The sequence below is a fragment of the Myotis yumanensis genome, unplaced genomic scaffold (genome assembly GCF_028538775.1).
Source record: "Myotis yumanensis isolate MYYU_CA2020_CCGP unplaced genomic scaffold, mMyoYum1.0.hap1 SCAF_6, whole genome shotgun sequence".
Taxonomy (NCBI): domain Eukaryota; kingdom Metazoa; phylum Chordata; class Mammalia; order Chiroptera; family Vespertilionidae; genus Myotis; species Myotis yumanensis.
Genome location: NW_027223757.1, coordinates 90,903,727 through 90,916,995, shown reverse-complemented (window position 1 = coordinate 90,916,995; position 13,269 = coordinate 90,903,727). Strand labels below are relative to the sequence as shown.

The 13,269-nt window shown below is 49.9% G+C and overlaps 1 protein-coding gene across 3 annotated transcripts in view; it reads left to right on the top strand.

The window, feature by feature from the left end:
* Positions 1–12,869, top strand: part of BRPF3 (bromodomain and PHD finger containing 3) — a 38,123-nt gene extending 25,254 nt beyond the window's left edge. For 2 of the 3 annotated variants that reach the window (XM_070418692.1, XM_070418691.1), the window contains exons 10-13: positions 1,545–1,642; positions 4,844–4,941; positions 8,568–8,722; positions 10,662–12,869. In XM_070418692.1, the coding sequence (XP_070274793.1) occupies positions 1,545–1,642; positions 4,844–4,941; positions 8,568–8,722; positions 10,662–10,845 (535 nt within the window). In that variant the 3' untranslated portion in view covers positions 10,846–12,869. The remainder of the gene's footprint in view (positions 1–1,544; positions 1,643–4,843; positions 4,942–8,567; positions 8,723–10,661) is intronic. The other variant, XM_070418693.1, reaches the window with a different exon arrangement.
* Positions 12,870–13,269: the final 400 nt, after the last annotated feature.

Genomic DNA, 13,269 nt, shown 5'->3' with positions numbered 1-13,269 from the left:
GTTTTGGTGTTGTATCCATTTTCTTGAGCTTATCCTTCTCAGCGCTCCTCATTTAATAGTACATTAGTAGTTTATAATATTTAAAATGAGACATTAAAATTTACTGTCCTTCATATAATATTATAGAACTGCCACTTGTTGAGTGTTTGGTATGTGCTGTATGTGCACTTCCTGAGTGCTTCCTCTGTATTAATCCATTAAGTCCTCACAGCAACACATAGGGGACACAAGCATCAAAGAGGTTGAGTAACTTGCTCAAGGTCACAGAACTATTGAGTACAGAGCTGGGTTCTGAACCCAGGAAGTCTGGCTCCCCAGTTTAATCTCTTAACCACGTTGCTGGGCCCTCTTCTGTTGTATTTGAAGACGTCTTCTCAGATCCATGATGTGAACTGGAGAGGCTTTCCTAATGAAACTGCTAGTACCTTACATTTTATAAGGCCTCAGAGTCTCTAGGCTCAGTGACAGATTTTTGTAGGGTGAGTGGGAACCGAAGCCTAAATGTGAATTGGGTGTTCTTTGTGTTTTTCCAAACAAGCCTTCGTTTTGACTAGCAGGAAAAAACCTCCCAACCTACTACTCACTGAAGGATTATGATTCATTGAGGTCTGGTTGTGCAGGTGTCCTGTATTAGACATGATAGAGACAGTTACGATTAGATAACCAGGAGCACCTGCTCGCAGCCAGGCCTAACCCTGGCCGCCTCTTGTCCCACCAGAGGTCTCTCAGCATTTCTGTCCTTCTTTTAAGCTTTTTTTTAGATGAAAAAATTATATAGTGGTAATATTTTTTAAGTTTGGATAGAAAGAAAGCCCTAGTCAGCATTATTTTTACCAGAGACTCCCAACTATAGTTGTGCATTAGAATTGCATTGGGAGATACTTAAAAATACTGATGCCTCTGTGGGTTCAAGTTATACCATTACTCTGGTATTACTGTTCTCATTTTTGCTTATTACCTTTAGTCTTTGTCTAATTTTTTTTATCTCCTTACAGTAGCCATGTTAAAAAAAATCCATCTTTGTCTAAGAAAAATTCACATACATAAAGTGACAGTGAGAAGTGGATTTTTTTCCCAATTTAAAAATGTCTTTTCTAATTAAAGAAGTAGGACATGTCCTTTATAAAAAAATTTGGGAAAGAGGCAGATTTTTATACCTCTAAAAAGTAACTTGATTTCTAAAGAACAAGCAATATGAGCCACAGAGCAAAGAATTCTGGGCAGATGTGAGGTGGGCCTTCCTCAAGTTGCCTGGGATGAGCTTTGCTCTGGATGAAGTCCAAGGGCCCAAACGGGGAAGCGGGAGCGGGCATGTCTTGCCAGGTTCAGTCCTTTCACATGGATGAAATGGTTCCTCAAAGCCTCACGGGAACTTTCTGAAATGTATCATGGCTTAGTGTGAGTTTTCAGGGGAAGGTGGGAAACCATTCTCCTTGAAGGGTTTATGCAGCTCCACTCCTGTCAGCCGTTAGAGAGCAGGAGTGGGGATGCTAGTCATTGAGATTGCTCGTTTCTTCCCCCTTCCCTCCCTGCTCTGTATGCAGTGGTCTGGTGCCCCCCAAACGCAGCCGTGGGAAGCCAGCCTTGTCTCGAGTGCCCTTCCTGGAAAGTGTGAACGGAGACTCTGACTACAGTGGCTCAGGTGAGGAGCAATATACAGATGGATTTGGGGGGTTGGGGACAGGTCTTCCAGAGAACCAGCTCTGTGGTCTGGCTAGACTGTGAGCTCTTTGAAACCCTCAGGCACTGGGCAGGGTCTTCCTTCCCAGGTCATTCATAATCGTTTTTATTTTCCCCCCAATTCCTCTTACATTTGAATTGGTAATATATGCCTATGGTAACAAAAATCATCATCAGAAAGGTATAAAGGGTGTGAAATGAAAAACCAGTGCTCCCCTCCCTAGGACAACCACTGTTGGCAGTTTCTTTTGTCTTTCCAGCTGTAACCCTTACACACACAAGCCAAAACGCCCGTGTACATGCAGGAGAGTGACTAGAGACACCTACTCTACCTGTGCCCCCCTAAACCAGGGCTGGGGACTGTCGGGCCCGCAGGCCGTGTAAGGCCTGCAAATCATTTGGTCTGGGCCTGACAAGGCATTAGGGGTGAGTTAATTAAATGTTTGACCAAATATAGCAGGCTAATTTGTAAGTTGATAATTTTGTATGGCCTGTGAATGATGTCTTAACTATCCAAGTGGCCCTTGGCAGAAAAAAGTTTCCCTACCCCTGCTCTAAACCATGCTTTTTTGTTTTCAGTTAATAATATATCCTTAGAGACCCTTCTGTGGGTTTTATCGTCTGCCTAATGTCCCATTATAGAGGAGTGCATCGTTTACTTAGCCAGCCGTCTACAGATGCACATTTCAATTGTCTTCACTGATGTGCTATAATCAGTGTTTCAGTGAGCAACCTTGTACATAGATCATTTTGTATCTGAGGGGGTGTATCTATAGAAGTGGAGTGGCAGTATTGAAGGAAGTGTGCATTTGTCATCTCGGCAAATACTGCCTGTCTTCCCTCCCTGGAATCACCTGTGATAGCCTGTATCCCTGAATCACACACGTGACCTGTCATTTCATGTGATCCAGTGCTTCCAGCCTTCTCTTCATGACACACACTGCAGCTGGTCCAAACAGTGAAACGCGTGGGTCTTTCCTCCTTAGACAGAGGGAATAAAGGGCAGGGCAGGCCAAAGGAGAGGCCCGGGTGCTGCTCAGGACGAGCAGATGCAGAGCAGGCAGTTCTCTGAGCACCTGTCCGCCCGCCTGTGGCAGGTGTGCCCTCTCTGGATGCCTGTCTTTAAAGCTTTCACCGGGCTGCAGGGCTTTTCTTCTCTTTCCTTTTCCCAACCGTGTTATCTTCCCTTGGCTTCCCTGTTTTTCTTGTATGTGTTGATGAATGCAAGCCTGCGTGTTTCATTACTGTCCGACTGTCAGCACCCAGGAGGCAAGGCTCACATCTAGATACAAAATTAGGAGAGGATTGGCATGTACTTTGTGCTTCTGCTGGTGACATTTTGATATTTTATTCTTATTTTTAAAACCACATACTTCTTAAAATGCAACTGAAGGAAATTGACCTCCCACTGTTTCATCATCTTAGCATAGTTGTCTTCATTTCTGTGTTGCCTTCTACTCTTTCAGACATGTTTTTAACAAAATGCTAACCTAAAACACATGCTCTTCTGTATTCTCCCTTTTTCAATGTTTTCTTCATATCAACATAATCTTTATGTGTCTTCATCATTAGAACAATGTATTTTTCAATCAGTTCATTATAATTAACCCTTCCGCCCTAGCTGGTTTGGCTCAGTGGATAGAACTTCGGCCTGAGGACTGAAGGAATCCTGGGTTCAGTTCCGGTCAAGGACATGTAACATTGATGTCTCTGTCACATCAATGTTTCTCTCTCTCTCTCCCCCTCTCTCCCTCTCTCCCTCTTTCTCCCACTTTCTTCTACTCTCTCTAAAAATCAATGGAAAAATGTCCTTGCATGAGAATAAATAAAAAAAAGATTAAACAAAATTTAACCCTTCAATTGTTAGACACTTGATTATTTCCGACTTTATACATAGTAAACCGATATTTTTGTTCAAAATCTTTTTATTTGGTTTTAAAGTTATCTTCTTCGACTAAGTTTCCAGGGAAGGAATTTACTGGAGCAGATGGTGCATACATTTTTTGATGGCTCTTGAGACTTACACCAAATTACATTCTGGAAGGATTGGCTGGTCTGCAGTTCCCTCAGCCTGCCTCTGCGGGATTGGGTGTTATTTTTTTTTGTTGTTGCTATTTTATTGACTCAATGAGTAGAAACAATACCTCATTATTAGTAGTACATTTTAAAATCATAAGTAGGGGTGGTAATGTTTCCTTAGAAACATAATTTCCACTCTGAGATTTGGGCCTTTTCCCTTGGTTTCCCCGGTTCTAGTTATGCAGAGGGGATGGAAGCTCCTCTGTGTGTTCAGATGCTTTTGTAAAGCGCCCACCCATGCGTGCTGGTGCATTGGGTGCAGAACAGAGGAAACTGAAGAGATGTGCCTGCCCCAGGTGGGACACCCAGGGTGAGTTTGATAAAAGAGGCAGGGGAAGGCCCTGCAGACCTGCTTGGCCCTGCTGAGTGTGTGATCCAGGTGACCTGTGGCCAGGTGTGGCCGTGTCAGAAAAGAACTCACTTAGCAAGTGGTTTTGCTGGGAAGTCTGTCCCGGGCGTCTTTTTCCATGAAGCCTCCATCATGAGGACTCCACTTGGAGGTCCAGGGAGCAGTCTGTGGCTCTGCCCAAGCTGCGTGATGGTTCTTCTCCCCGGGGCCCTGGTAATGAAGCAGTTACATTTTTCCAAGGAGCGCTATCCAGAGGTCAGCAAAGTATAGCCTGTTGCCTGTTTTTTGTAGGGCCCATGAGCTAAGAATGGTTTTTATGTTTTCAGGTGATTGAAAAAACACACCAAAAAAATGATATTTTGTAATATGTGAAAATTACAAGAAATTCAAATTTCAGTTCCAAAAATAAAGTTTTATTGGGCTACAGCCACACTCATCCATTTACAGATTCTCTGTGGCTGCTTTCTTGCTGCAAAGCAGAGTTGAATAGCTGCAGCAGAGACCATGCGGTCCACAAACCTAAAGTATTTACTCTTGGCCCTTTATCGACCAAGTTTGCCAACCCCTAATCTAGTCAAAGAGCTTCGGAGGAAGGGGCAGGGAAGGGGAAGGGTGGAGGGGCTGTTTCTGACTCATTCCTAGGCTGCCCCAGTCAAATGGAGGCCATAGGCAGGCCTCCTGGGCAAAATTCCAAGTCCCCTCTGGGCACTGTCTCCTCCCCTCCCCCACCCCCAGGCAGAAGCCTCCTGATGCCCTTTGAAGACCGTGGAGACCTGGAGCCCCTGGAGCTGGTGTGGGCCAAGTGCCGAGGCTACCCCTCCTACCCTGCCTTGGTGAGTCTGCCCCAGATGCCACCCTCCTCCCTCCCCTGGGCGATTCTGGCCCCTGCCTTGCCCCAGGGGCTTATCTGATTGGATCAAGCCATCAGAGTGTGGTGGGAGTCAGGGCACCTTCCCGCCTTGGGTAGGTCAAACCAGCAAGGCTCCCAGCTTGGGAAAACAGAAACTAGAGCTCTTAGGAATTTATTTGCTAATGCATAAAACTAATATGTGCTTATTGTAGAGAATCTTAAAAGCTGCTAATCATACTTAGATGTTTTATTAAACATTTGTCATGCTAATTCTTGAAATACTGAGGAAGGTATGGTTATTTTCATTTTTAGGGGGAAAAACTGAGGATCCATTTGTTACTCATGTCATCTAGCTATTAAGTGGCAGGGTTGCAATTTGAGGTAGAGCTTAAAATGTGTGATGCCTGTGTTCTGAGCCACTGAGTTCAAAATCACCTATAGGCCCGTCTGTTCAGAGATGACCTTGGTGTATATCCGCTTAGTCTTTTTTTGTTGTTCAACGCATAGGTATGTGCATATGTAAGACCATGGTCTATTTAACCTCCCTTTCACTTAACAGCACACCATGCACTTGCATGTCTCATGCCTTCAAACACTCTCCATCAATATCGCATTAATGACTGCATTGTCTTCAGTCCTGTGCATGTACTTACTTATTTTAACCATTCCCTCATTGCTCATTTAAGTTGTTTTGGATTTTTCACTCTGATAAATAGCCAGCAAGAAATATTGTAGTTTTGCCTTTGTACACATCCCTGATTATTTCTTTACAGGGAATTCTTAGGAGTGCCTTCTTGAGGCAAAGTCGATACAAATTCTGATACAAATTGCTAGGTTGCCCTTTAGAAAGTTCCAGTTTATACTCCCACCAGCAGTAGCTAAAAATTCTATTTTTTATGATGTTGATTGCTATTCTTAGAGCTCTTTATGTATTGGGGAGTTCATGTCCATCTGGCCCTGGAAGATGCTGCTTCTAACCTTTGGGGCTTGTCAGAATCGTCCAGGGGAAGTTTTAAACAATGCAGATACTGATGGTCCATCTCAGAACTACCACATTAGACTCTCTGAGGCCAGACTGACATGACTATTTCTTAAAAGCTTCCCAGATGATCTGTAGCCAAGTTTGAGAACCACCACCAACCTCGTGTGTGCACACAGAGCTCATTCATGTTTGTGGCTCTTTCCAGTAGCCTCTTAAAGGAGGGTAAGATCCTTACTGGACAGGCAAGGAAACCACAGGTCCAAGGCTATACACCTTGCTGGAGCCCTCCTGGAAACCAGGTGGCCAGCCTCACTGCCTTAGCAGTGGCAGGCGTTGGAATCCATGCTGTCATCCGGCCACTGAGGAGGCTGGGCCCAGGGCTGGCCTCCCAGTGCTCTGTGCCCTGCTGCTCCTGAGACTCCCAGCTTAGTCCCTGGAGAAGTGATCAAGGCTGTGCAGGTTTTGTGTTTTTTAATGTCACTGCAAAAAAAGCCACGAAAACTAATCTTTTTTTCTAATTACCTTCTTAATGATACATTTTCTTTCGTGATTAAAGAAATTCAACCATCGCTTGAATCCAGTCACCTGAACACAACCTGTGTTATGTTGGTTTATACTCTCCTGTGCTTGCTTAAATGTGTACAGTTGACCTTCGAATAACATGGGTTTGAACTGTGTGGGTCCACTCACTCTTGTATTTTTTTTCAATAAACACACAGCTGGCCCTCTGTAGACCCAGGGTTCCCATCTGCAGATGCAGAGGGATGACTGTATAAGGGACTTGACCATCCTCGGATTTCGGTAACCACAGGGGTCCTGGAACCAACCCCCCATGGATACCAACAGACAAATGTAGTTAAGTTTTGGGGGAATCGAAAGCTATACTCAGGTTTTCAACTGCACACAAGGTCGGCGTCTCTAACAGCTGTGTTTAAGGATCAGCTGTACTTGCATCCATAGTGGGTATACAGTTTTTAAATTTAGGATTTTTTAATGGGTTTTGCTTGGAAAAATAGAGAAAAGCCACATAAATCTCCACCATTCTAACAAGCCAACTGTAAGCATTTTGTGTTGTTCCTTCTGTTTGTTGTTTACATATTACAGCTGTAATAGTGAATGCGCACATTTATTATGTTAACGTTTATCACAAACTTTATTTCTGTGTCATTTGATATCTGCGTAACATTTGAGCGAATGGACCGGCATGTATTCCTTTGGGCCCATTCGCCTCTGTCTGCTTTAAGAAGGGAGCAGAGCTCTCCTTGGTGGCAGCTTCCCTGCCTTGCTCCTCACTGTCCACCCACCGCCCATGAGCCAATGGCTGCGTCAAGGGGAAACATCAGTCGTGGAGGAAGCTCAGGAGGCTTGTATGTTGGCTTCCACTAGGCCCCTGAGCTTCAGTCCCAGGAGGGACAGACAGGCTGGCAGGTGGAGTTTTGACCAAATCACACAGTAGGTGTGGTTCTTCCTGGGAGTAAACTCTGAACCAGAGCTCCTGCTTTCGGCTGCTTGTCTCGGAGGGATGTGGAGAGGCTGGCCGACACCCGAAGGGAACGAAAAGGGCGGTTTGTTGTGGCAGAGGCCCTGGGACAGGGCTAGCAGCTAAGATGGCTCCATCCCTGGAGAAAGCTGCTCCCTGAGTAGGTTTCCAAGTCCTTCTGGCCTTAGCACATGCAATGGTCAGCCAGTTGCCTGGACGAGGGGCTGTGTGCAGGCAGTGGGCAGCAGAGGCCCAAGCGGGTTCAGGTGCTTGGGTTTAGGCCCAGCCGTGGCCTCAAGCAGCCACAACTCCTGTGCTTGGCTTCCTCTCAGCTAATTCCTGTCCGAGACTTCTCAGCATCAGCAAGAGGATGAAATGAGCTGGCCAGGTGTGAGTAATGAGGAGCTTTGGTGGCTCTGTCGGTGCTCCATGGTGCTGGAGAACGGTGGTTGTTGGTTACCGGGCATTTCGCTGAGCCCCTGCCCTGTGCCACATGCAGCCTTGAGGATGCATTAGTCCAGTGGCCCTGGGTTCAGCCACGCCATTGTCCCCTCTCCAGCAACCCAAGCTCAGTCTCCCAGCTTCTCTCTTATCTTACATGGAGGTGTCACAAACGTTCCTGGTCCACACACCAGGGAGAGTTATAGTCAGACAAGAAGGCAGTGGGTAACCAGAGGCTGTTAGGCTAGAACCAAAGGATGGGCCCCTGCTGAGGCAGAACCTCTTCATAGCCGGGTGTCTGGGAAGGCCCTGAGCATCCGCAAGGTTCTAAAGGAAAAATGCCTCCACTCCCCTCCTCTCAGGGACACTGGGAGGAAGGAGTCTGCCTGTCTGCGCTGGATATCAGAGACACCCACTCACTTGCCTCCCCCAGGCTGGGCCCCCATCACTTCTGTTTCAGCTCTGGGCCCTGACAGTTCAGGGAGCAAGCTTCTCCCTCTTCTGAAGGACAGGGGGGGGCAGGGCCAGAGGATTAGGACAGTGAGCTGGGGAAATAGTCAGTCTCCATTGTGGCGCACTGAGGGTCGTGGGAGAAGTTTACCTCTGTCGCTTGGTTGTGGGGTGGTTTGGTGGTTAGTCCTGGGGCGGGCTGCCCTGCTCACCCCGTCCACCTCCCGCTGAGTGCCATCTCCTTTCCTGCCTCCAGATCATCGATCCCAAGATGCCCCGGGAGGGCCTCCTGCACAATGGCGTCCCCATCCCTGTCCCCCCACTGGATGTGCTGAAGCTGGGAGAGCAGAAACAGGCCGAGGCTGGAGAGAAGCTCTTCCTTGTCCTCTTTTTTGACAACAAGCGCACCTGGTGAGTGGGTGCTGCTGCTGGGAAGGTGCAGAGTGCAGGCTGAGGGCTGTGCAGAGTCTGCGTTGCTGAGAGATGCACAGAAGTGCAGGTGAGGCGCTACCTGCCAGCAGCTGGCCTGCACTTGCCTCGTTAGTAGAACTTAGTGTTACTAACAACACTGATTAGTAGTGTTAATAGTAACTGAGACCAGACTCCCTGGGAAAACTCTGACATGGCAGTTTGATTCAGGAGGCTTACTGGGGAGAGCTGTGGGAACAAGGGACACAGCACTGGGGGAGAGCTGTGGGGACGAGGGGCCCAGCATTGTGGGGAGCTGTGGGGATGAGGGACGCAGCATTGGGGGAAAGCTGTGGGGATGAGGGACGCAGCATTGGGGGAAAGCTGTGGGGATGGGGGATGCAGCATTGGGGGAAAGCTGTGGGGATGGGGGATGCAGCATTGGGGGAGCTATGGGGATGAGGGATGTGAGGGATGCAGCATTGGGGGAAGCTGTGGGGATGAGGGACGCAGCATTGGGGGAGCTGTGGGGATGAGGGACGCAGCATTGGGGGAAAGCTGTGGGGACGAGGGACGCAGCATTGGGGGAGCTGTGGGGATGAGGGACGTGAGGGACGCAGCATTGGGGGAGCTGTGGGGATGAGGGACGCAGCATTGGGGGAGCTGTGGGGATGAGGGACGTGAGGGACGCAGCATTGGGGGAGCTGTGGGGATGAGGGACGCAGCATTGGGGGAGCTGTGGGGATGAGGGACGCAGCATTGGGGGAAAGCTGTGGGGATGAGGGACGCAGCATTGGGGGAAAGCTGTGGGGATGAGGGACGCAGCATTGGGGGAGCTGTGGGGATGAGGGACGCAGCATTGGGGGAAGCTGTGGGGATGAGGGACGCAGCATTGGGGGAGTTGTGGGGGTGGGGGATGCAGCATTGGGAGGAAAAAATGTTGAACTGTGGTGCTCTTGCCATAGAGGCTTCAGCTGATCTTGCCATAGAGGCTTCAGCTGATCTTCCGGAGCTCTAGAGCTGGGTGGATCGTTAGCCAGGGCAGAAATTGAGGCTGGGCCTTTGTACCCCCAGGCCAGCTAGTCATTGAATGCTGGCTGCCCCTGGGGAGGGAGGGACCTTGGGCCAGGCAGCTCCCTCATGGTAGGTGATTCCTGGAGAGAACCCAGCTGAGAGCCTGTCAGCTGCCGCACACCCAGTGGCTGCAGGAATTCTGTCTCAGTCCTGGGCCAGGGGCTGGGCCACAGGGCCCACTGCAAGGCGTGCTTGCTCATTGCTGGTGAGCACTTCAGGCTGCTCTCAACACCAGCAGGAGCTTCACCTTTGCTTCCATAGAATGAGGAGGTAGGAGGAGCTAGTAAAAACGATAATAATGATGAAAATAGCTGCCATTTATTGTGTTTACTCAGTGTCCTTAATGTGAATTACTTTGCATTTATCCTCATTTATATATTCATTGGGTCCCCGCCGCCCATTTTGTAGATGAGGAAAGCCAGGGCTCCACAGTCAAAACTAAGATACAAACTCAGATCTGACCTGAAGGATGGGCTCTTAGCCACAGGTTAGATTCACCTGGTGAAGTACCAGGTTCAGGCCCCAGGGTTCAGTTTATTAATGCCTGGCAGCAGCCCCACTTCCTAGCAGAGCTCCCTGATTCTGCAACAGGGCAAGCCCGGAGCCCTCCGATGGCTCAGCCAGTCCCAGAGGCAGCACATGGGCCTGTCCCAGCTCCTGCCCTGACTACCTCCTAAGCAGAGGGAGCAGAGAGGGGGCTGACAGCAAAAACAGGTCCCCTGGTGGCCTCCTTTCTGAGGTGTCCCCGTCTGCCTCCTTCTGCCTGTCCCTTCCCCACTATGCGCTGGTCCTGGCAAGCAGGTGCTGAGGGCACCCTCGTGGGACCAACTCACCAAGGCCCAGGCATCTTACTGTGCTTGTATTTTAGGCAGTGGCTTCCAAGGGATAAAGTCCTGCCCCTGGGCGTGGAAGACACCGTGGACAAGCTCAAGATGCTGGAAGGTCGCAAGACGAGCATCCGCAAGTCGGTGCAGGTGGCCTATGACCGAGCCATGATCCACCTGAGCCGCGTCCGGGGGCCCCACTCCTTCGTCCCCTCCAGCTACCTGTGAGGGCGGGGCCGGCCTGGGTCTGCCTGCCCTGCCTCTGTCCCCTTCATAGCAGGCCAGGGGCTGCCTGGGCTGAGGCCCCAGTTTTGACAAACTGCATGGTCCCCCTGTTGGGCCTACTGTGTGCCAAAAACTCCCACCTGAGCTCCCTCAGGGCTGGTCCACTGAAGAACCAGTTAGAAGTAGAAGCAGCTGGGAGGCCCAGCGAGGAGAGGGACCTGGCCTCAGAAGGTGGGTCCCGTGCTCTTTAGGGTGTGCGGCCCCTCCGCCCCCTCCCAGGTAACCACACCTCAGGTGAGCGAGGCGCTGACATTGACCCCAGAGGTGCTGTGGATACACTCGGGTCCGTGGGGATGTCAGTGAGCTCACCCCGCCCCCCCCCCCCCTCAATCCTCCAATCACCCATTCTCACACCTCTTCCCTGTCCCATCTGCACCTCCGCCCAGTCTGTCCCCTGTTCTTTTCCTTTCTCTTGTGCCAAACTGACAGAAACCATTACCAAATCGGTCTTTGTGTTTCCCTTTGAGGCCAGCTGCTATGCTAGGTGGGTGCCTCCGCCTGGCTCTTCGGGGCCCAGAACAGAGGCCAGCCTGCGACTCGGGTGACCCCTCCACCAGCACATGCCCCCGCCCCCTGCGGTTCCCCCTCCCGCTGACCCTTACATCTGCAGACACCCAGCTGTGAGCGCTTCCCCCTTGGCCTGAGGGGGGCCTCCGGCCCTCGTCCTGTCTGGCCAAGAGGCAGGCTGAGGCCGGGCGGCTCCTGTCAGCAGGCGGGCTGCACGTGTGAGCGTCCACCTGCCCACTTGGAGGTGAGGCGGCGCCCGTCTGCCCTTCCTTCTTCCTCTCCGCTCCTCGGGGGCTTTTTGTTTTCTGCAACGGCGGCCTCTCGCCCCGTCCACCCCATGGACAGCGTGGTGCCTGCAGTGCAGTGTCTTCCGGCCCGGGCTCCGCCTGCCCAGCCTGGCCGCCCCGCTTCCCAACTCCAGGGAAGCCTGCACTTTTATTTCAGACCCTCTGCCCTCCCTCTTCCTCCTCAAACCGCCCCCCCCTCCATCACCTTCTCAAAAACGGAAGGAAAAAAGCTGTGAAACGGGAAGCTGACTGACCACCCGCGACTTTCAGAGGCTTCGATGTCCTCTGTGTGTTTGCTCTCACCTCTTAGGCACCAAAGCCTCGGGCCAGGGTGCAGGCCACTGATCGCCATGTTGATTTTTAACCTGACGTTCTTTTTCATTGTTTTAAATTTTTCATAGGGGAGTTTTGGACAAAACGAAGTCACTGGGGAGATTACTGCCATTTTTACACACACGAGTTTTTAAAAATACAACCAACCAACCACCACAACTTCTTATACATTTGGGACACGAGCCAGAGTTTTAAAGGGAAGCAACAAAACTCTCACACCAAGGATGGGGTTTGGCTTTTGTACAATCCTCAAAATACAATGCAGCATATGGCTAGGGAAGGACACGGTGTATATAATTGTAAAATATTGCTCTAAATTATTCAGGCCTCTAGTTTCCATGACTAGTCCTCCATTGTGTGGCCGAGTATTTTAAGTGCACACAGTGTGGTGTTTAAGGAGCCAGTGCACCCCTCTCCCCAGGTAGTCAGTCGGCTGTGACTCTGTGACCTTCGTCTCAACCTGTGTTGTAAGATCTCGGGGCTTTCTCTATTTCTCCTCTTTCTGTGTGTATCTCTTCCCTCCGACACTTTCTCTCTCTCTGAATCTTTCTCTGAGTCTCATTTTGAAAACTGCGCTTTTGGAATGGGAAACGGCTCAGATCCTGCTGTGGCGTGGGGCCTGCGTGCCTCAGTCGCGTCTGCTGTGAAGCACACGATGCTCTATTTATTGTAGAAAGTGACTTTATTTGCTTTCTAGAATTGTTTATAACAGATGGTATAAGAGAGGTAATAAACAGAAAATCTATGCTTGTAAAGAGTACAGAAGTTAATTTTACCTACTATAATATGACTGTCTGGAATTATTTTCTCTCTGAGAAATAAATGTTCTAATGGGCAGCAGTTGCTGTGTCGGTTGGTGTCATCTGTGGGTGGCTGCACCGCTCGCCTTAACTCCTCCAGCCTGCCCTCCTCAGGCCAGGGCCGTTAAGAATGGAGTTGTCTAGCCTGGCTGGTGTGGCTCAGTGGTTGAGCCTCGACCCATGCACCAGGAGGTCACCTGTTGGATTCCTGGGCAGGACACGGGAATGTGGGCCCAATCCCCAGTAGGGGGCGTGCAAGAGGCAGCCCATTGATGGTTCTCTCTCACTGATGTTTCTCTCCCTATATCCTTCCTTTCCTCTCTAAAAATCATTTAAAAATAAGAAGACTGGGTTTGTCCAGCTGCTGCAGGCTCCCAGCTGGAGGGGGAACCCTAGGACGCTGTGAAGACGGGCACCTCTGGGGGCTCTGGGAGCCAGTG